Consider the following 24,633-nt stretch of genomic DNA (forward strand, 5'->3'; position numbering starts at 1 on the left):
AAGCCAGGATTTGATCCCAGCAATCTGGCTCCAGGGTTTATGTTCTTAACTAATAGGGAATCAACTGTTTGTTTTAATACACAGAACATCAAACTTATGACTCGGCTAATGTTTTAACATCACTGACACATTTTCTTAAGAAATAATTTCAGTAAATAGCTGTGGCATCTTTTCTATTATAACTAGAGCTGCTGAAAATCTTGTAGTCATGACACAATGCATGGAAACAATTTATATGAATTTAGACAGCTTATATTTGTTTAGACAAAAAAATTAGACAGTGTTTTAGGAAGTGCAACAGTTGGAACCTGGAAGGAAATGTAGACATTGTTTATATTTTTCCTTATTTTGTATTTCATATAGTTCCATTGTTTTCAGTTTCAGGGTTTCTGCTATAACAGGAAAAGTATGTGTAAATTCTGGAGTGTAATACAATCTTAAGACTGATAGAACCTGCATTTTATAGACATATCCCTCTAATATTTCATTTTTACTGAAATAAACATTATTTAACACATTATTTCTTCAACCAGGTTATAGGGCTTCTACAGTAAAGATGTATAATCCTATTATTCAGTAGAATGAACAACTGTGCAATTCTACTTCAGACCAACATGCTTAAAGATTTTATATAGATACCTGTTTATATGTTTATTTTTACATATATCCATACCCCACACATATACACTGAAGATAGATTATTGATATTTGATTTTTGTTATCTTGTCAAAAATGATCATATAAATATGGTAAATATATGCTTATTGAACAAATAAAACATCAAATATAATTACATTTTAAAATCTGATCTCCAATTTACTTTACATAAATGCCGATTTAAAAAAAAAAACACACCTTAAAAATCAGTCAAAGACATGGAAATCAGCCATGTAGAAATCCAAACTTGTAAAGCAGATATATCAGAGGTGAATAGTTGCCTTAAAAGCAACCATTTCCTCTAACACAAGATTAGATCTATCATTTCATGAAATAATAAATTCTCATGGACATTTAGGTTGTTTCCATGTCCTGGCTATTGTAAATAGTGTCCATGAGAATTTATTATTTCATGAAATGATAGATCTAATCTTGTGTTAGAGGAAATGGTTGCTTTTAAGGCAACTATTCACCTCTGATATATCTGCTTTACAAGTTTGGATTTCTACATGCCAGGACATGGAAATAACCTAAGTGTCCATTGACAGATGAATGGATAAAGATGTGGCACATATATACAATAAAATATTACTCAGCCATAAAAATAAATGAAATTGAGTTATCTGTAGTGAGGTGGATGGACCTAGAGTCTGTCATACAGAGTCAAGTAATTCAGAAAGAGAAAAACAAATACTGTATGCTAACACATATATATGGAACCTAAAAAAAAAAAGGCTCTGAAGAACCTAAGGGCAGGACAGGAACAAAGACACAGACATAGAGAATGGACTTGAGGACTTGGGGAGAGGGGAGGGTAAGCTGGGACGAAGTGAGAGAGTGACATTGACATATATACACTACCAAATGTAAAATAGCTAGTGGGAAGCAGCCACATAGCATAGGGAGATCAGCTCTGTGCTTTGTGACCACCTAGAGGGGTGGGATAAGGAGGGTGGGAGGGAGATGAAAGAGGGAGGGGATATGGGGATATATGTATATGTATAAATGATTCACCTTGTTACACAGCAGAAACTAACACAGCATTGTAAAGCAATTATACTCCAATAAAGATGTTAAAAAAAATTCTCATGGATTTAAAAAAATATGATTTAATTTTTAAAAATCACTTTGAAGGAAGACTCTCAGATGAAAGCATTTATACTATATTGAGGGGCCTGTGTCTTTCAAATGTATATAATATGATCATTGCAGCTGATTTTGCTCTTATCTTGAATTGATAGAAAGTTATGACATTTGCAGAATTTCCTAGGCTATAAATTCATGTGTTCCCTTTTAAAAAAATTCTCTCAGTGGGATTTAAACACCTTTGCTAAAACATTTTTCATGTTTTTATCCTGTCTAAAGATTGGTCCATTACAGGCAATATAACAGGCTTTGAAAAAGGTTAACTTTAATTGACCTCATGGATTTCTCCCTAAACAAATACATTTTTAAACTATAGGGACTTAACATTTTGGACACTGAAGGTAAAATTAGCTAGATCTTTCAAACATCAGCTAATAGCTCTTATGTGAAGCGTGCCTTCCTATACAGAGAAGTTTGTGAAATGTCTTTCATTTTGTGCTTCACTATATGACTATTTTTGTCTGAAACTTGTCTCCCCATAATGGCTCATTGCTTCACATCCACTGGTGCAGTGCTCAGTAACTTTCTTGAAATGTCTTTTGGGTTAATGATAGCACCTAACCACTCTCTGGAAGGAGGTTATAAAGGTTAGAGAGTCCATTCCCACAGCTGGTCCAAAGTCCCCAGACCATGAAAGCCAGTAATGGCAAGTCTGTTACGATTTTTTTAAACCTATTTTATTCAAGTCATTTTAGACTGAATCATGATCTAATCTGTGTAATCCTCTGACTTGGGTCTGAGAGGATAGTGATTTTTTACAGGGCAAGTTTCTACTGAGAAGCATTTCTTACATGAGTATTTTCTACCATTCTGGCTCACGGGGACTTCTGATGTTCACACCACTTCCTGTCTGCACAAGGCATGCTACTTAACCACATGTTGCATTGTGTTTAACAGGTCTGTGTGCATCTTGTTTCTTTATTGCTATTCAGGTCTTCAAGCCTTGAAAAAGTTTATATCTCCCCCTTCCTATCTCTTACAGTGACAACCTCAAAAACTGGTCAAATTGGAGATCCTGGAAAAAATATAAATTAAACTGAACTGAGTTGAACTGCCTTATTCTGCTTCTCAGCTGAATTCTGAGGGCAGCCTCACCATCTGTTGCTTATCTACCATCTGGAAGTGGTTCTTCTGCTAATTCCTATATGTGCTCAGCAAAGCTTCCAAGGACTGAGGTCTTTGTCTGACTTGGCCTCTGAAAGTCTTTGAGATTTGGGGCACTGGCACTCTCTCTGGACTTTTCTGTCCAGTAGCAGAAGGCACACCTCCCAGGATCAGTAAGGAAGCTGAACAAAGACCAAACTAGAGTTTTTTTTTTTTCCTTAATTCAGAAAGTTGAAAAAAGTAGGACTAATAGCTAAGAGTAAGGGTTGGATGTTAATGGTGATGACGTTTTTGGTGAGAATTATAATAATATTTAACATTTTTCCCTTTTTTATTTAACATTTTTATTGTTGCAATTTGCCATATAGTATTATAAACACACTACCTCTATTAAGTTATTTATTTCTTAAAATAATATTTTGAGCTAGATATTATCTTCAATTTACAGACAGGAGAATTGAGGTACAAAGGGTTTAAATAACTTACCAAGGCCTACATAGCTAATAAGCAGTAGTGTCAGAATTTGAACCCATGTTCTAGAACAAAACTTTACTGTAAGTTTTAATTTATATCACAGCATTTTATTATAGTCATAACTCCTGAGAAGACTGGCTGGTATCCCTAATCTCTGAACAATGAACCAAAACCATTATTTCACTTGGATGATGGTTTGCAAGAGACATTGAGAAATCTCTTTTTTCAGGCCTCAAATGGTTCTTAAGCTTTTACATGATAATCCTTTCTTCAGCTGGGAAAAAAAAATGAGTTGATAAACTATCACTGTGAAATCAAAGTTTGGGCTATTCCATTTATCCATAAGGGTAATTAATAGAATTACAAAGAGAAAAAACAATTTTTGCACATGTCCTACTTTTTATGAGACGTGGAGAAAATCAGTGCCTTAGTGCTCCATATTAAAAGCAAAAGTTGTAGTTGGATGCCGTTGCTGTCAATGTTCTTGGGTATAAAAGAGGAAATGGCCTTAGGAAATCTGTCCCCAAGTTGTGTCCACAGAACTTGACTGTGACCTGACTATTCTTTGTATCTCTTAAGATGCTGAGGGTGGTCTCAGACAGTGCGGAGGGCAGGAAAAGCCTTTATCATTTAAGATTTTGAAACAATTGAAAGGACCAAGCAATTCAGCAGCAGAGAGATGAAAAACCAATATAATTAATATCATATTATTAATTAGTATTATCCTGAGTAGAAAATCAAAGGGAGTTTGTTAAAAATTCTCTTAAATGAAGTCTCTTGAAGTTCTGAATTATTGGTATACTGATTTATAAAAATATTCTATTTAAAATTATTAGCCAAGGACAAATAAATGGTCCCCTGATATTTGGAGGATCTCCTAAAATATCTTCAACAGTCCTTGGACAGTTGATGAAACACTCTGCCTCTCTTTAACTTTGACCCAGTAATTGGTCTACTGGTGAATGACACCCTTTCACCAAATAGACGTTATCATCCATAGGGTGCAGATGACCTTGAGGAAGTGTAATGTTTAATAAGCATCATTGACTAAGTGCCCTTGGCCACAAAACTTAAAATTGTTCTTTTCTTCATGGGCATCAGCCAGGATCTTGAGGTGTCCATCTGTAAAACTTTGTGAATGTATGTGTAATTGAATTTACGATTTAACCTCAGTTCTTTGCGTAAATACAGTCCCTGGTGATCACTGTGTTGTTCTACATACAAATGACTCAATGAAGGAAAACTGTTTCAGCTTCCCTTGTCTCAGACATGTAGTACCTTGACCCAGCAGTTGCTTAATAAATGTCAGTTTATTCCCTCAGCCTTGCCTGAATTCAGATGATGGATAGTGAAACCTCAACTGAGCTATTTAAAAAACAACAACAACAACTTTTTTTATGTTGAAAATCAAATATCCAAATCTGAAATCTAAGGTCTTGTTCTCTGCAAGAATGACGAAGTCTAGAAAAAAAAAGTCAATGGCTTTGGATGGAAATTTTAGTGAGCAACTTCTGGTCACACTTTTCAAGCAGAGCTTTCACTAAAAACATCCCTCAATTGTGACCAAGAGACCACATATGAGGAGTTAGTGTATTTTGTTTGTTTATGGATTTTGGTAACTTCCATAGTCCTTTCCTCCTTGCGAATGCCTATTCTTCAGCTGTAAAACAACTTAGAGTCATCTTGAAAGCAAAGAGACAGGTTCACCATTTGGATGTGCCAAAGGGATATTTTTGGGGTACTGGGGGGACAAAAGCACTTTAGTTACACTGTGTGATGGAAAAGTGCTTCTTATTAGAAGTTCCCTTGTGATTGAATGCAGCTGGGACCCATGTGAGCAAGGCTTATGCCCCAATAGTAGATCAGAATGTGCTAGGTTAGACCAGGCAAAGGCAGCTTTCCTTATTGATTCAACAGCGTAAGAGAGGATACTGTCTTTGATTAAGAGAGAAAGGGAGGGAGGGAAGCCTCAATGGCAGTGATACATTAATGTAGAGCCAGGTCAAAACTGAGTCCTTGTGACCTTAACTGCTGTCACTCAGTGACAGGGTAGAACTACCCTGAGAGCTAAAAAGCTGGAACATTTCTTTCCCTTGCAGAATAATCCAGCTTAAAAATGCTGAGTGTGTATCCCTCTGAAGCTTTCTGACAGCTTGCCTCCCTCAAGGGGAAAATTAAATCGGATTTAGTCCTTGTTCTCTTTTTGCAAATAAATTCCTTCTTGTTGCTAGGCTACAAGATAACTTTTAAATCGAGGAACATAGGACAGTGTCTCTTCCTCTGTGGATCTCTATGTATCGTTCCTGCTATGGTCTGAATGTGTCCCCCCAGATTCATATGTTGAAATCCTGATCCTCAAAAATGATGGTATGAAGAGATGAGGCATTGGGGAGGTGTTTAAGTCATGAGAATGGAGCCCTTATGAATGGGATTAGTGCCCTTATAAAAGAAGGTCCTGTGAGACCCATGCCCCTTCCACCATGTGAGGACACAGCATAAAATCTGCGACCTAGAAGAGAGCCCTCATTCAACCATGATCTTGACTTCCAGCCTCCAGAACTGTCAGAAATAAATTTCTGTTATTTATAAAGTACCCAGTCTGTGGTGTTTCGTTATAGCAGCCTGAACAAAGATACCTCCTCACCTCCCTTCTTTCCTCCTTCTCTCTTTTTCTCCTCTGATAGAACCCATCTCTCTTAGATTTCAGTAGTGTATTTGTTCATTTATTAAAAACATGTTTTCTGAGTGCCTACTATCTCTACTATGTACCTACTATGTGCCAGGTACTGTTTTAGGTTCTGAGGATATAATGACAGACAAAAGAGACCAATTGTCTACCCTCAAGGAGGGTAGAACTTCTAGAACTCCCTGAAGTTTGTCTGAACACTGACTCTTTCATCAGTAGCTTTATAAATTTGTGGCAAGTTATTTAACTGAGCTATACCTCATTTTCCTCATCATACAATGGGGATAATCTTAGCTCTTAACTCAGTTGGCTTTGATAAGGATAAAATGAAATACTGTATGTAAAGCATTTAGGAACAGAGTGTGCAGTTATGAACTAGTACAGTTGCGAGATTAGCATAGAATTATTTCAGGGAAATGCAATATCCAAGTACACCCAAGTCACTCTAGGGTCCTGCCAGGAAATGTGGGAACCAGCACTCTTTATATTCAAAGGTATGTGAACAGAGACAAATTAAAATGAGATTAAAGGATACTTTGTGAATACACTGATTGTTTTCACAGTGGCGAAGTCAGATCTATGGCTTTTTCAAAGGGTAGCCTCTCCCTCTTTTATATTTATAATGTGCATCTTAGTAGTAGTAGAATCTTCTCTACCTCTACTCGCCCATTTCCCAATACTTTAAAACTTTTTGATACTGGTGAAAGAGGTAAATCATTTCAGATATGTTTTTCAGACATACTCAGTTCTCTTTGGCAGTGTCTCTCTGTCCTATATGCCTTGCAGGTAATTTTCCTAGTTTTTGACAAGTGTTGTGATGAATTACTAGCTGTGGGTAACGTGTTTCTTCACAGTACTGATTTTAGGAAAATTCAAGCTTTCAGAAAGTTGGAAAGCCATACGTTTAATGTAATTTGTCCTGAAAACAACACTTGTCCAAAGAAGAAAGAATCACCACACTTTATACCTTCATTAAATCAATGTCATATTTCTTAAAATTAAAAAAAAGTTTAAAATCATCTTTTTTTTTAACATAGAGGAAGAGAAAAATCCTAACTTTTTACATTACTCTTTTTTATAAAACTCTGGGTATAGTTTACTCCTAAAACAAGTAAGTTTTTATTTGTTTATTTATTATTATTTTAATGTTAAACTGCATTTACTGCATAAGTAATACATATTTTGGTGAAATAATACTGTTATACAAAGAAGTGTTCCCTTTTCTTTTACCCTTAGTTTTTTGTCTCTAAATAAATACTCTTCACAAGTCAAAGTAGTCCTCTCAAACCTTGGGTGACAACTTCATTTTCAGTAATCTGGATGTGAAACGTTGACAAAGGTGTTGTTAGAGTTTATTTTGGTTACAGTTGCTGTTTTCCTTTTTTTCACATGCACAAGTACCTCTTACAAGAAGGTTCTAGCCTGGCTGTGTCATAAACCAAGTGTGTGATTTTGAGCAAATAATTTAGCTTCTGTGGGTTTTGTTCTCTTCATGAGTAAGGTGAAGGGCTGAACTTTCTGATCTCTAAGGTTTTTTGTCATCTCTAAAGGTCCCTGGATCTATTAAAATCCATTTCCCCCCCATGGGAGATATAGTATCTGAGATTTGATAATAAAAGTACTGCAGCTTATTCCGTAAGCAAGGTGGAAATCAGTTTCATTACTCTGGGTAAGTAATTAAAAAGACTTGAACAACAAAATGCACTTGACACTAAAACCATATTGATTCTAACTTAACTCTCCTTTGGTACCTCGGGAGACACTCCAGGCTATCGGAAGGCTTCAGGCTGCTCTGGGAGCACTGTCCCCATTGGTGCAAATGCAATATTAGACTGGAGTCCCCTGGGATACTTTTGGTTTTAATTTTCCAAATAAATACCAGTATCAACACATTTACTTATCATCTGCTCCTGCCTCATCCAGTACAGAACAAGAAGAACAAAACAAAGATATTCAAGCATTCTGATTGTCATAATTTCAGGTTAAGTAATCTTTACTTTTGTGGCTTCTATACATGAGTGATTAATTAATGGGTATAAAGACAAGAAAAGATATTGAAGATACTGACCTGTGGATCTGAGTGTACTCAATTGGGGATAGAGGGAATGATACCTAGATGGGCACTGAAGAAATTGTTTTATGTGACAGCTGAGGGTACCTAGGTCCCTTGCAATCAGATTTTGCCATTAGACATTTTATTTTATAAAAAAGTTGCCTAACATTTTTTTGGGTTTTTTTGGACAGACTCTCATTCCACAACCTCCTCCCCTCAGTATGAGATAACCACTGAGAATATATTGTCAGTTCCTTACCTTGAAGAAGGTCATTGTTGATCCATCTCTGACTGCCCCATATTCTATCTTGGTTTGTTTTGCCAGGTCATCTGCTGAATCAATGGGGGATTCCATTCGCTCTACTGTCAAGAAGGCAGCCAGATTGGCAGTGTAGGATGAAATGATGATTAGTGTGAAAAACCACCATATCCCTCCAACTATTCTTGTTGATAGAGCTTTGGGCATCAACTCTGATCCTGTGATGGTATCGCCAGAGTAAGAGAGTTAAACAGTTAGGAGAGAAGGGAAGACCCGTGATTTGACACTAACCTAGAGAGATAATGCATTTTTGTGACACAAAACTATAAATCTATCAAGGTTTTACTCTCTTGCATGTAGGTGAATAGACGCATTTTTTTAGAAAATGAAGCAAAATCTAAGTGATCTTTTATCATTTATCAATGCTGCTGTTTAAAATGTGATTTATTGACATTTGAAGGCATTAAATGATTTTAACCCTAAGTTATTCTATGTTTAAAATTTATAGATAGTTTAGTTGTTTAGATTTGAGTTTGTTTGCTTGTTTCTGCTGAAAAGTCAATCCCAGACTTCTGGACTTTTCTTACTGTCTGATATGCATCTTATTGTTTGAAATAAAATGTTCTAGGTTGTACAACTGTGAAAGCTTTGAAATGCTAACTTACTTTTATTTAATCTTAAAGAATGAGAGAGACTTTCAAAAGATTAACATATCATGTCATTATCACATGTACTTTAATAAAACACTGGAGTTTCACAAATCAAATGAAATTGGATGCAGCCATATTTGACAGTAGATGAATCATTTTTTATTGCTTTATGTTACTTTTGAAGTCAAAATTATTTTTTTAAAGTAGATTCTTATTTAACTGAAAATAATATATTCACTGAAAAGGCAAATTTTGTCCTCAAATAAAGTACTATTTTTTAATTCTACTTCAAAGACTGGCTGTTTTGCAGGTGGAAAGGGGCCTTTTCTGCTAAGAACATACATTTTAGATGTTATCAGATGATTCCTGATTATTTGCAAAAAGGTAATATAGAGGCATTTAATGTATTTACCAAAAAAAACCTTTCTCTCTTAAAGAAAGGGTACATGTGTGAAGTTTACCTACACAAAGGACAAACATCTGTGAAAACTCTCTAGCTCAAAACTTTTGATCAAACTTATGGAAGGCCATAAATCCAACAGTAGAATCAAAAGGGACAGAAGGGTATATGCAGCACTTACCCCAATTTGATCAATTCATGGATGGATTTTTGGTTAATCTGCTTGCTTGAAATTCACCATTGGTTCTGTACTTAGCATTTCCTCCATGAAGTCGGAGGAATGTTAGAGTTTATGGGACCAGTTAAAAAGTGAAAGGGAAAAACCCTAAGTTAAAAAATCCAAAGTATGAAGTTCAGCAGGTGAATTACCTGGTTTAAAGGAGTCTTTCACTTTTCTGATTGGGTGTTTTGAAGTTTTGTAGTTAATGGCTTAAGATAGAAAGGGACATTGGAGTTTACGAATCTACAAATACATGAGTTTATGCTCAAGTTTAATCTATAAACAGATACAAATATTGCTCATGAAATCAAAGCCAGCTCATGGTAAGCAGATAAAGGTCGGCAGAGTTTCTTGGCCTTGAATTAGATGTATTCTTCTAAAGCTATTAGGTATCTTTGTGCTTTATTGTCTTTTAATGAGGTTAATGGCTTCACTGTGGTTTTTATTTCCTTCTTTTGTTTGTTTGTTTGAATTTGGGTGTGTAATAATACTCAGATTTATAACAGTTTTCATTAAATTGCCTCTAAGAATTTAGTAGAATAGTTTGTTGCTCTCTTGTTTTAATCTTTCAGTTTAATGGGATTTATATGTCTGTGGGTGTATGTGTGTGTTTAATGCCCAAGTTTGTTTCATATCTTTGTACTTCATTGATCTAGCAGCCTTGTGGTAGTGTGATATTATTTTAGATTTTTCGTTGGCTATCATTAAAATACAATTTATTTCATAAAATAGCCGTGGGAAATAGGTAATATAGTTAGTAGATATATTTTCTTAGCTTATAGGTATAGATTTTCTGCTGTAAATTTATCCTTATTTTATTTGGCTGCATTTGTGAAAAGATCAGATTTTAATTTATTATTTGTATAATTATGTATTATATGGCAGTAAAACTGGACAGACGGATAACCAGCTGTTGACATGTAATGATAAATTCACATCTATCACACTTTAAACTAATACATATTTATACTTTTGGATGAAGTGGTCTTGGAACTTAAAAATAGTTTGTAGAAACCTACTCAGGTTACATTTCAAACCCTTGGTAGACGGTATGAATTATATTTCTCAACATTTCATCTTTTTAAAAAATTTCACACAATTTTGTGACTTTCATGACTCTCAACATTAATTTACATACTTAGAAACGACTTCGCTCAAGTAGAGATGATTTTTCTAAGTTCAGAATTCTAGAGTATGAAGTTATGAAAGTAATAAAAGTAGAATAAAACATCATTAGAAAATATGTGGGATGAGAGACAATACTTGCTGAAGTCTCTTTACTGCCTTTTATGGCAGACATGACAGCCAATCCTGATCCAGACTTTGCTCACGCTCTGTAGAAAAGAGAAAGCCTGATCATCACATTAAAAAAGAAATTAAACAAAGTGATTTCCAAGTGAGTACAGTGATAAGCTTCTGCTAACAAGAGCACAACAGTCAATACATAAGTTAGCTACCTGGTCCAATGCCACATGCTAAGGACAAATGCACTAACAGTCACCAGTACTGCAAATTTTTACATTTCAATATATGTTTCACCTGACAAATATTTAAAACTTCTTGAAAAACAAGCAGAGTCTGGTTGAGGTTGACTGTCACGTACCCAAGGTAGTGGTAACTAGCAGACACTGCATCCCACGGTTTGCTGTGGATGATGGGAAACTCCAAACAGGTAGAATATAAAAGAGAAATTTTAGGGGCGGGAACACTCATATGACAGAAGGCAGTCACAGTCATATGTACATGCACAGACTTGCCGTGTGCTCTATGAAACCCAAGTCTATATTTTTCTATTCTAATGGCACAGGAAGGCAAGCTATAGGGAAGGAGGGGAGTCTCTCACTCTTTGAAAGTAATTGTTCACCAGATAAATGCCTTAAAAAGTAAATGCAGTGGTAAAGCAGTATATGTCATCTAATGAGTTTTCCTGCAGGATTTATAGTTCTGTGCTATGCTCTAAACTCATGCAAGTGATTTCTAATAAATCAGGTGCTGTGTCTACACCTATTTGGCAGTGCCTGAATAAACTACACTTAATTTCATGATGAGAGGTTTTACTCACTCTCTTCAACTATTTTGTATTTCCACACTGGAAACCCTTGCTCTCTCTCCCTGGAATTTTTAGAGACAGACTATATACATTTAGAGTAGATGATAACAACTCCCTCATGAAAAGCCTTAGGGTTCACACCTAAGTAACAAACATCTTTAATATATATCCTAGTTGAAATTTCCTTTGCCAATTTATTTTGCAACTTGTTGTCAAATGAGCAGATATTCCAAACACAACAGCCTCTGTGACTTATGATTTTCTTAAATAAGTGCACTTATCTTGAGAATGGTTTTCTATACCATACGTCTGGAATCAAAGCTGAGGAATATCCACAAAAGAGTTGGATTTCTTCCAAAGGTTAAAACAACTCACTCCTCCCTCCCCACCAAAATCAAAATCTTCCAAATCATAGAAAATGTATAAAATATATTACATTCCTATGGTTTGAATTTCATTTCCCCCAACTTCTCCAGTTTACTGTTGCTATGGTTACCAACTGATGGAGATCGTAAAAGGTTACTGGGAAGCTAAGATGAATCCCTGTAGGGTCTGTCAGAGTGGTAATTAGTTGACAGTTTTAGGTACTGTGAGCTATTGGAAGAATGTAAGTCAACCTAATTTTCAAAGGATTCAAACTTTAATCCTTTTCAACCTCTAACTTGTGAAGTTAGGAAAAGACTGATATCTCCATCTATGCCAATTTGTAAACAGTTTCTAAGATAATTTATCCCTTCCTTCTCTCTAGGAAAATTTGTGTTCATTGCTTGATAGTAAGTCTTATTTTAGATATATAGCAAAGGAGTTTCATTTCTGTCATATTTTTTTTATTTTTAGAACTGTCTAGGAAGCCGGGTTCTATTTTTTTGATTCCTGAGATAGTTTTTAGCCTACCCTCTATCTTCTTGGTGGAATTTACCAGCATGAAAACCTGTCAGCAGACTGTGGGATGTGTGTGACAAAGATGCGCAACCTTGTACCTTGTTGCATGAGAGCTCCAACTCCAAACCAGAAACTGTTTAGTAAAGTAAAATTGTTTTCCACCACGTCTGAGTCAGGATTGCATGGGTGGGGGTTATACCACTCGTAGGGTGTAAACCTGTGGTAGTTAACAGAAACAGTCTGTAAACATGAGATAAATATATGTGGCACCAGTGAAAACCCGCTGAACAATGCAGAACACCCAACAGCTAATGATGGACACATCAAACCAAACAGTAGGCCATATTCATAAACTTACAGCTTTGGTGGGCAAAGTGCAAAGGAGACTTTAGGCATTATATTTATCAGACTTCTGAGTTGTAGTCAAAGCCCATTGGTTGTCTGGAACTGTACTCCACAGATCTATGTCTACTAAATTGTTCTGAGTTTTCACTCATTTCCATTTTACTGAACAACTAGATGGACTGTTAAAGAGAGGTTCACTCATCCCGAGTATTTACCCCACAAAGTAGCAATGACAGTGACACACACACTGTTGTATACCAGCTACAGTATCAAGATTCTGTGTTGCTAGGTGCTGTGGAAGGCACAAAAACAGAGGGGTGACTGGACTTCAAGAGGTATCTATGGATAGAAGTTTAAAGGAGTCTATGTAGTCTAGTGATTTCATAATGAATCAAAGGAGCTGCAAGTTTGAAACAATTAATAAACAAAAAGAATGTCTGGATTGGGATGTATTAATGTTTTTATGATTGTATATGGGGATAAAAATCACAATCCTTAAATGAAGAGATAAAGTTCAAACTTAGAAGTATCCTGGCCCAGGCACAGGGGTTCATTAGTGTTAAGGACACAGCATGTCTCAATGGAGAGTTTTAGATTCAGACACTCTAGATTCATTTTGAATTGTTTCTAGAACTATGAATTGTGGTCACCTGATCACCAACCCTCGTTAGTTAGGAAATCAACCTTGAATAAGTAACTTAAGCTCACTGGCTTCAGTTTCCTTATTTTTAAAGAAGAGGGAATCCAGATATCTCTAGGGTGTGTTAAAATAAAAATTTGAGGAACTGAAGAGTTTTGGTTCTTCCTCTGTTTTCTAAACATCTGTCTGATCTCTACAGCCCAAGGAGCTCCCTGCTCTGTGGTTATATTTTAGGACTATCTTTCCAAGGGGCACTTATTTTTCCAAAAAGACATTAGCAGGTGCTCTGTAAAGTGATCTGGAAATGATTAAATGCAGTAGTCCTTAGCACTGGAATCTTTGCTGTTTGCCATTGGGTCTTTTAATGCAAGCAGGAGTAATGTTAAAACACCATAAAGCCAATGAGAACATATGGAATGCTCTCCAGCCATAAGGTTTCAGCAGTAAACAATAGCAGGTTGCTGACACTTGGGGAGAGTTAGTATTAAAGTGAATACATTATCTAAAGCGAAAAGCAGGGCACACTGTGAATCATGCACAAGGAACTGGGCAGACAGTTCCTCTTAATGAAAAACCATTCTCTAAACCCCCAGACACCTTCTGAAAAGTATACAGCATCTCCTCATCAAGTCTTAGGGAGACTGGGATAACAGCCTTGTAGTTTATCCCCCAGTAATGGCATCTGAATCGTGACTACACCTTCTCCACAGCTGCAGGGCACACAGTGCAGGTTCCTGTGAAGCTTATGAATATAGCTTTAATTGACAATGCCATGCCAATGCATTTTAATTACTGTTTCAACAATATAATTAAGTTATGAATTTATACTCTCTTATAACCATAGTAGTTTGCTGAGCTGAAGAACTGAATACCAATATTAATGAACCTACTAATTGAAGCAGTACAGAGTAAAGATGCAATTACTTAAACAATATCATTGTCACTTGTACAATAATTAAAAAATATTAAGTGCAATAAATTAGGCAGATTATGCATTCAAAGGAAGGAGTTTTTCTAAACAGATCATAAAACCTGGCAACCACCAGCCCCCTGATATTCTGGCATTTCTCCCCTGTATATGCTCTGATGAATGAGATCACCACTTTTCTCTTTGGAATGCTGCATCTAACTTGGTCTTTTTTCAGTATTTCATACTTTGCAGTTCTAAGTGAACAATTAATCTAATTTTCTATGGCAAAAAAGAAAACTGTCTAAACAGCAATGTGATTCTGCCTGCTCTGCAGAGATATTTTAGATCCTTTCTTTCTGAGATTCTGAGTGACTTGGGGAGTGTGTGGACTGAGGAATATTAAATAGTGATTTGATGCTGTGTTGTAAGACACTGACTTTTCGTAATGCAATAGACCTACCTGTTGCCTACCGGATGTAGATATTTCAGCTTGAAATTCCTAATGCCTGCTTAAAGATAGCTAGTGTGACAGTAATGTCAGCACCAGGAAGTCTGGGAGAAAAATTAATACATGACCCACACCAATGATATTCTGAAGCTGCTATCTTCAACTGATACTGATTTTTAGTGAAATGTCAGAGAAAGGAACAAATATGCTTAAAATTTATGTTAAAATTTGCACATAGAAGAGTAGCATTATATTGAAATACAGAGGTTAATTTAGGTTTTATGTTTATATATGCCAGACTTTTACTTGAATGGAAGATATAAAATGCTGGTCATACTGAAGATTTCTAATTAAGAGATTCTTTTTATGGCTGAGAATAGATATTAGGGTGTATCAAGAAGAGGGAGATCTATTCATCTTTTAATGGAGGAAGCTCTATTCGACCTTGTAGCATAACTGTTGGGTTGGTATTATAACTGTAGAGTTATAGTCAAAGGTTTTCTTGATTTTTCTTTGCCAGAAGCCAACTTAAAAAAATGTTCATTTTAAGAAGATGAGCATAAATTATAAGATGTAATCAGACATTATATTTGGATATTTGGTCTATCTAAATTTTGTGTTCATGGTGGTTATAATTCCTTGGGATTAAATACTTTACAAAAAGTAATTTAAAAAATGTCAACCACAAAACAAAAACACTGACATGCACATTTGTAACAAGTCATAGTAACTAAAAAATTTATATGGCTTTTCTTAGTTTGTCTAACTTTATAAATTCAATTCACTTCAGCAAATGGTTTGTAAGTCTCTGTCTAGTGAGAGCATTAGCCTAAATGCAGTGATGGGCTTTATTTTTCCCCTTTAAAAAGACAAGAAAGGATATATTTCAAAAAGCAAATTCAAAAGCCTCTCTAGAGCTAAAGATGATTAGGAGGTTAGCTGTTTTTCATTTCTATTTCACTAACTTTGAATGCAAACCACTAAGGTGTTAACAGAAAGTCATTTTACATATTAGCTTATGGATGCAGAGTGACCAAGTTCAAGCTATGATGGTGGGAAGTAAAAGTGAATTGGCACATTTATTCGATCAGGATTTTGTCTTTAGGAATCACCTCCAAAATATATTTAGTGGCTTTATGACGTAGAGGCAGGAATGGATTCAAAGGTATGGAGAAGCTGAATGTAGCTGAGAGTACAATCCCCATGATAGTGCACTTGTACACTGCAGGGAGTTATTTTTTATATTTTTATATTTTCTATGTTTTACCACCATGCTGTTTGCAAGTTTGCATTTGACGCATGACATCTCCACTTCCCCAAGACCCAGAGTGAGAGGAAAGACAGTGAGAAGGGAGTGACAAGGAGAATAAGCTAAATAAAGAAGAGCTGGTTTATAAATGATACTTGGTGAGTAGGAATGTTGAGTGGATAGTATTGACTAGGGGACAAAGGAGGTTACTTTCTTAACTGAAACAGAATGAAGTTAGAAAAGGTAGGGCTCTGGTTCATCAGGAGGTTATAGAGGAACAGACAAAATGAGGAGGGGAAAACTACTGAATGCTACATTATTTTGACATATTCTGGTGGTAAAAATAAGGCCATTTAAAGGCACACTTGGTGTCAAATGTAAAAGAGAACTTTCAACCTGTAGGCTTGTGAGAATTTCTGGTTGCTGTTGACATGTTTTTTTCTTTCAGTGATTTTGGTCAAGTCAGTGTGATAAATGATGTAATTACTTGCTCATCAACATTGTCTTGCCTATTCTACTCATTAGCATCACTGTTTAGACAAAGCAGTGAGCTGGGGAATATGGAAACTCACTTCTCTGTTGCCCTCTGCTGCTTGGATTGCTCTACTAGCCCTAGAATCACCCAGCAGGTGTGGGCCCCAAATAGAGGAATGGAACAACAAGTCAACACAAGATTTCTAATTTATTGTTAGAGAGTACATCACTTTAGGGTGGTCATTATTCAATGGCCATTCTAGGGCAGTATTCATTTCACTTATGAGCCAGTAATGAGAAATGCCCTTCCAAAGGTGAGTTATTCATCTTTGAAAATTTGATACTCAAAGCACTATCATCTTTAATTATTTAGAGCATGGTTATTCAAACTTGGTGCTATTGACATTTTGGGGTAATTCTTTGTTGTAGGGGGAGGGCTGTCCTGCACACTGTAGGATGTTTAGCTACATCCCTGGACTCTACCTACTATATACCAGTAGCAACCTCCACCCTCAGTTGTAACAATCAAAAGCTATTTCCAGACATTGCTGGAAATGTTTGGAGGATAAAATGTTCCCTGGAGGAAAAAATCTCTCCTAATTGAGAACCACTGATTGAGTATTAATGTATCAAAGGATAGTATGACTCTACATACTGACAATATACTATTTTATGAGGTAAGACACATGGAAAGAAAGCTTTGGTCATTATTTAAAAGTAATTTAATATCTGGACAAAATTTGGAAAACAGTCTAGGATTTGGTAATGGTACACTTTATGAAGTATAGAGAACTTCGAAATATTCATTTCATATTGAACATATGTGACTCACCCACACGTGAGAGCACACATTTATTCGCTTTTACTATGTCTGCTTTATGGATCTGTAAGACCTTTCCAAACTAGATTATTTTTCCCAGCTTTCTTTATAATTATGCTAGGGAAAGAGTTACCTGGCATTAATCAAAACCATACAGTGAACAATGACAAAGAACTAGCATGAAGAAAGATTTCTCTTAGAAATTCCTGGAGGGAAAACACAAATTGATTAGAGAAAAAGTTCACTGAGTTTTGTTGAAGGATGAAAAAGATTGAAAATGAATAGAGGACATAACAAAGCAATCATTTTTTTTACAGGGTTTGTCTAGGGATATCTACTGTCTAAGCCAACAGAAAGATAAAGCAGCTGTGTTTCCAATTCAGTATCAAAGGTATTTAGAAAATATGATCTACTGAATGGTATAACAATCCTTTGAAAAACTGTGTAGAGCAGAATGGTTAAATGTAGGGTTATCTCAGAAAATAAAATCTAAACTGAATCATCAGGGTAGCATAAAGATTTCATGCCTCCAGACTGGATATATAACTACTCTTTCTTTTTATTGTTATTTCCAGAATTCTCTTGTTAACTGTCTAATTTTTTAAAAAAATAAATTTTATAAAATTTTCAAAGTATTTGTTTTTATTCCTGAGGATTTCAAAATCTTGTTTAATCCAGTGCTTCTTATTTGCTACAACAATTCCTAGCTAACTTTTTCTATTTTGCTTAATATTTGCGAATATTCCAGGGATCAAGAATCTGGACACAACTTTTCTCTTTCCTGTTGAAACATTTTAGATTTATTAGCTGAGCTATTGCTTTTGTGGCAATATAATTCAGGGAAAAATGGGTACATAACCATTTTACATTGCTTTAAGTACTGATAAAATGAAATTAATATAATATATAAAATTGTCTTCCTATTATCTTTTAAAATTACCTTTATGAATAATTAGAAGATATTCATTTATAGAGTGGCTTTTATGAGGGAGAACTTGACAGAATAGAACACCAGGCAAAACTAAAAGAATACTTTGAAGTTCTTGAACTCTGTCTACCTCTAGAGCATACAGGTCAACCTGAGACTGACATAGATCTGTTGTAAGTTTAGTAGTTCTCTAACTTACCTTGCGATCACAAAGAGTACACAACTGACTCCTAAACAGGCTAAGAGCACATACATCCAAATGTCAGGAGATAGAGGGTTGAGGAAGGAGAAGACCCCTGGATTGGTGCCATTGGGCTTATGGTAGAGAATGCTGATGCCCAGGGTCATGAAGGGTTTGGAGAAGTCTATGACTTTTTCCCGCACGTAAGTGATGGTAAGAGGAGCCACCGCCAGATCAGCCCTCTGCAAAAGCAAGTTTGAACTTGTCACCTTAGTTGTCTACCTTCCTGGTGAATGTCTAGACTTTTCCTGGTTCTCCTGATTCCTATTCTCAACTCCAAATGCTTCTCACACAAAAACCTTCTGTGCTGATTGACTCTAATATAAAAACAGTTGATTTACACAGTTATGTTTACAAAATAGTATTCATTAGCAAAAAGAAACCAGACAGTGTGAAACATACACACACACGACATATATATATATATATATACACATACATATTCTGGAACTAAATGGGGGAAAGAAAACTGCAGAAGAATGCCTTTAAAAAAGGGCATGTGAGAAAAGTAAGAAATGAGCAACTAGATCATAAAAGTAGTCGATGAGATTTTGCTCTGAGTTGCAAACTTCAGAACTCTTTATCTAATCTAAGAATCATTCAAGGTTATTCTTCAGTAGGAGGGATGGGCCCATAAATTTTTATCCTCAATTTTTCATTACTTGCCCTTCTAAGTGGGGAAACTACATTGGTAGGTTGTTTCCTCCCACTTTTCAAGCCATTTTTATGATTTAAAAAAATAAATAAATAATACATGTCTTCTGACACTGACTCAACCATTTTTTCTCTTTTCTTTTACTTCTTCTCATTATGCACTTTTTTTGACATTTAAGACCCCTATGTAGGAGATATAGTTTTGCTTACATGATCTATAAGTTCTTTGACCATTCCATTCCACTCTCCTTTGTCATTCTGAGCTCCATATTTGCCATCAGGGACAAGTTTAACATCATAAATGAAACCCAGGATGTTTGACAATTCCTTCAATAGATCCAGGCAATATCCTTCAAATCTGTCATTTCCATACAGGGGCTTATCAGATTTCCTGTACATCACATAGGGTTCTTCCTATATGAAACAAATCACATATGAAACCCTGTTATAATGAAAGGCAGAATTTACTTACACAAGCTCTATCAACAGCCAGAAGATATAAAATATTTGAAAATTATTTTTAAGATTTGAGAATACTAAAGAAAGTCACTTTCCCTTCTGCCTTTGCTAAACTCATCTTTTGTACCTCCTCTACAAATATAGAACACTTCATATATTATTTCACTCCCTCCTCTCTCTTTGATTGAGAGTTTTTCCCCTCCACTGCTGAGGGCAGAGCTGTGAGTGAATGGTGTCATAGAGACACAATCATTTTTGAACTTTAGGTCTGGCAGAGAAGGCAGGGGTTGATCTGATGTCTGGATGTCTGGCATGCAGCTGTGCCCACACCCAAGCTTCTAGTGCTAGACCCACCCTCCCTCCTGGCTTTTATCTATGAGCTTCACCTACTTATAAAAGGGAAATCTAAATCAGCAAATATATTCCCTTGTTCTGCAAACTTCCTGTCTACTAAATACTCTGAATATTTTAATTTTCTCATTTCTCAGCTAAATTGCATCTCAACTTCACTATTCCCTTATTACTTACCTATTTTTTCTTGGTTTCATTCAGGATATCTTATTCAAAGGCCATTTCAGTGTCTTCTTTTATCATCGATTCCACTTTCTTATTTGAATGCATCTTAGAGCTCACATCTGGTAAATTCTTTGTTTATATGCTTATGTGATAAATCCCCTATCCTATGAATAATGGACATTTCCTTAAGTCTGTGTATCTATAATCTTATTAATTAATTTGAATAAATAAAAATTTATTTTTATTTATTATTTATTCTCATTTGAATAAATAAAAATGTATTTTATTTTATACAATCATAATAGTTACTACATTACTGATCTGTCCTTTGTGTTTAGGCTTATCCTCAAACAAACTGATAGAAGTAGAAAACTCTGTATTTCCATGAGAAAGTTTCAGAGAAAGTAGACACCAGGAAAACAAAATGGTTTTCATTTTGGATGAATAATTCTCTGAAGCTAACTGTTTCAGAAATAAATTGGCCTGACATCATGGACTAAATCAAAACAGGAAGGTCCAAAAGTGAAGATTTTAGAGGTGGCCACTCCCTTTACTTCTTGGATTAGGATAGAGCAAAGAGGGAGAACGAACAACTTGTGAGTGCACAGTTGCTAGATGGGGGCATGACAGGGGTTCCAACACAGAGTAGGAGGTACTTTTACCTGGGCTTTTGAAGAGCAGTTAATAAAGGGGCTATTTACAGAGGAATGAGCAAGACAAAGGGAGGCAACAGGGATGGTGGTGAGAATTGTACTGGGATATAGACACCCAGGGAGCAACATAATTAGGAAGCTAGGGTTGAGGCAGAGAGGGAGGAAAGAGTGTTCCAGGAGTCCAGTGCAGTTAGCATATGGAGGCAGGATCATTGACAGGGTAGAAGCTGTGGCTGTGAAGGACAGAGGTTCTGACAATACTGTTGGGAAACAGCGGAAGAAATCTCCTTGGGTCTCTTCCTCCACTTCCCTGGTCTTAGTCTCTCCTTGGTTGAAACCAACCAGCAGCCAGAGAGCAAGGGAGACCAGCTGGGTGGGGCTAGAGAGTGGAGCAAAACAGAGATGAGAATGGATTGGAAGTAGGAAATCTTCAGAACAATGTTGGAAGCTGATAATTCAATCTATTATAGGTACACACAAACATAAGCTTCTAGTGTCCCAGTTAAACATAGACATTTACAGAGAGAGTTGTTGGCATGAAAAGGATAGTTGAGGAATCCTTCAAGCTCTAGAGTAAGAGTCTGGAGAAGATGCCCTGAATTCCACATAGTCAACTTACCAGAATTGTGGTGACGATGAGCGTTCGGTTGGCGAGTGAATCGGTGATATTATTGGACCTGTCTTTGTTGCCGTCTGTCATGTTAAGCCCACTGTTGGAGTTCCAAATCCCAATCTACACAGAACACATTACATCAGAGGCTGCTGGCAGTCAGTGATGGCATTTATGCTAAAGAGAGGTCCCTGGTACACCAGGAAGAGGCACAAAAGCTCATAGTCTGGGAAGAAGACAACAGGGCATCACAGTGGAAGCTACTAAATGTGGGAAAACAAAACAATGGAAGAATGAGTGTGTAGATGGAACAGAAAATTTGTGCTATGTGGGGTGGAGTAGGGGGAGGTCTTTTTGTTTTTAATTTATTAAGTTCAATGTTCTGTTTTAAATTAAGAATTTTTAAATTAGTATTGGATTTTCTTCCAATATGTATTTGTTGAACAACTACTTATATGACAGGGATTCTTCTAGGCCTTAGAGGGCATGCAGTGAACAAAAGAGATAAAAATTTCTGGTCTTGTGGAGCTTACATTTTATTGATACAAACCTTGTGTTACCAAAGTATTACTATCAATGCCTTTAAAATTTATAAGAAATGGGATGGAGGAGGCAGGATGGATAGTGGAGAGATCAGGCATCTAAAAGGGAAACGTAAATGGAAGAAAAAGTGTGGATGAGCAGTAAACTAAGTTCTAGGCCTATTTTACTGGAGGAGTCAGTGCTGGGTCGGGGTACCTCTTGTGAAAACTAGTAGTACTCTGTTCATACCTTCCTTGTACCTCTGTTCTGGACCTTCTTCTGTTATTATCATCTGTTTACCTGTCTTGTTTGTTCACTTGACCATGAATGCCTTCAGTGAAGGTATTCACTTTTATTGCTTATTGATCTTTTTATCTATCACAGAAGCAATCACTGTGATTGGCAGTCAGTGAAGCCCATTGCTCTTTTAAGAAACAATAAGCCAAATTTCCTCCAGTGGCAAAGTCATTTCTGGGTTATAAGACCTTGTAGAAGTATATTGATTTGTTTTGCCTCTGGGGATAACCTAGGAAAAGAGCCTCAGAGAATCGAGTTCTTTGAAGCCTTCTGTAGGCGTTTACTGCCAGCCTAGTGAGATGGGATGCAAACCTGGTTGCAGTGTGATATTGGACAAGATACTAAACTTTCTGAGCTTTCGTTCTCTAACTATAAAATATTTTATAGGGATGCTGAGCATATCAAATGAGCAGATGCATGTGAAAGTGTTGGTATAAGCACTGCACAAACATTAACGAAGGACATCTGAATGACTGCCTCAGTAATTTCTTTAAGCTTGTCCTGTTATGAAAGAACTTGGAATTGTTAGCGAAATTATTTTTTTGAAATTTATAAGCTGATAAAGTAAAGGAACTATGAAAAACAGGGTCAGTTTAGGAACACCAACACTCGGACATACTCTGGGATGGACAGGGTGACCTATGCTTGATCTCTAAATATACTCTTCCAATGGGAGGACACTGGCTAGCTGGACAGAGTATGAGCTTTCCAGATATACTCTTGTCCAGATTCTAATTTTGCAATTTACCAACAATGTGACCGTGGGCAAGTTAAATTAACCCTGCTGTGGCTCAATTTCCTCACCAGCGAAATGGAGACATTAGAGCTTTCCTGATATTTAAATAAAGTTTTACCTGTGGGAATGTTAAGCTTCTTTCCTTTTCTATTTATTTACTTTGATTTACTGTCTAAATGCAGCAGCTGATAATTCATTTAGCTTGACAAGTATTCTTTTTAGAAATATAAATTCTTTGAGGAAGTTGCAAGTACTGTATCACACATTCACACATCAGTGCGAACTATTTCAGTTTCACTGTCTTCTTTCTATACTTAATTAGAGCTAGTTGGTTGGTGACATAGGAGACAGGTCTAGATAAATGGGAGTTTGGGGTATTTTTTGCATTTGAAAGTATTCCATCCTGTCTATAGAGAGGGTATTAGAGGTAGGATTAAGCTGTAGGTTAACACCTTTAATAACCATTCAGTCTTTCCAGGATCAAGAGCGATGTTCATCACTTAGAATGCACACAACACATGTCTGCTGATTAAAGAATCTTTTCTTTGTCTGGCTTTAAACCCAAGAAAGGGGGACCATATTTTCTTTCCTCTCTTCTAACCTCCACCCCTACTCTCACTGTTTTGGGGCAGGGACCCTCGCTTCCAGGAAACGTATCTCAGGCTAACCACAACTGGGAATCTATTGGTTTTCATCCAAAGCTATGCTTTAGGTTGTGAACAGTTGACTTCTAACTCTATGAAGACTGTGTCTAAATTGGGCCCTGGCTGTGCTTTTAATTAAAGCTTGACTTAGGCACTGGGGAGAATGGAACCTAATTTTTAATTAAGTATTGAAAGGTGGAGAAAATAACTGTGTTTTTAGCCAATTTGTTAAGTAATGAAATGTGTTCTCTGTAACTCTTATTTCTATTAATGTCAAGTGTTTAAAGGACCTATACTAATATTTGCAAATGGCAGGGTTGAATGGCCTTGCAACATCACTCCCTTTTAAAATACAAACTTGAAATTGTAGACAAATACACCCCACAGCTTAACATCTGGCTTTTTTTTCTTTTATTAACCTCACTAAAAGTGTGGAAGGTCAGATATCATTGCTGATGTAGTTCTAATCAAATGATTCCCAAAGTCCCATTCAATGTAAACTTTCCTCCATAAAATAAGAAAAAGGAGATTATTTTTTCCTACTATCTGTGTAACAGAAGTTTCCTCAAATCTAGACTAAAAGAGTTTCAAAGTATAGTAACGATCAAGCTATTCCTGGGAAGTGGACAGTTTGGAGTTTGGAGTACGTATGGAGTTTGAATGACCTCAGCCTTCTATTTTCAAACCTTTTAATCATCAAAGCAGTAGAGTGCGTGTGTGTGTGTGTGTGCGCGTATGTGTGTGTGTGTTTGTGCGTGCGTGCATGCATGTGTGTGTCTTTTAAACCTAAGTTGTCCACTGATTTTACCCATTAATTGAAGTAAATGAACACGTGAATGAATGTCTCTTTCTGAAAAAGCAAGATTCCATGATTCATGTGTATTAGGGAGAGGGACACAGTTACCC

The 24,633-nt window shown here is 36.2% G+C and overlaps 1 protein-coding gene across 2 annotated transcripts in view; it reads right to left on the reverse strand.

Annotated features, from left to right (window-relative positions):
* The window catches only part of LOC101333297 (glutamate receptor ionotropic, kainate 1), a 58,063-nt gene that overhangs the window by 26,247 nt on the left and 7,183 nt on the right, over nt 1-24,633 (reverse strand). For both annotated transcript variants that reach the window (XM_073804429.1, XM_033856010.2), the window contains exons 4-8: nt 21,538-21,651; nt 19,501-19,704; nt 18,595-18,818; nt 12,680-12,798; nt 8,380-8,597 (exon numbers count right to left, since the gene is read on the reverse strand). In XM_073804429.1, coding sequence (XP_073660530.1) covers nt 8,380-8,597; nt 12,680-12,798; nt 18,595-18,818; nt 19,501-19,704; nt 21,538-21,618 — 846 coding nt within the window. In that variant the 5' untranslated portion in view covers nt 21,619-21,651. The remainder of the gene's footprint in view (nt 1-8,379; nt 8,598-12,679; nt 12,799-18,594; nt 18,819-19,500; nt 19,705-21,537; nt 21,652-24,633) is intronic.

This window comes from Tursiops truncatus, chromosome 4 (genome assembly GCF_011762595.2).
Source record: "Tursiops truncatus isolate mTurTru1 chromosome 4, mTurTru1.mat.Y, whole genome shotgun sequence".
NCBI lineage: Eukaryota > Metazoa > Chordata > Mammalia > Artiodactyla > Delphinidae > Tursiops > Tursiops truncatus.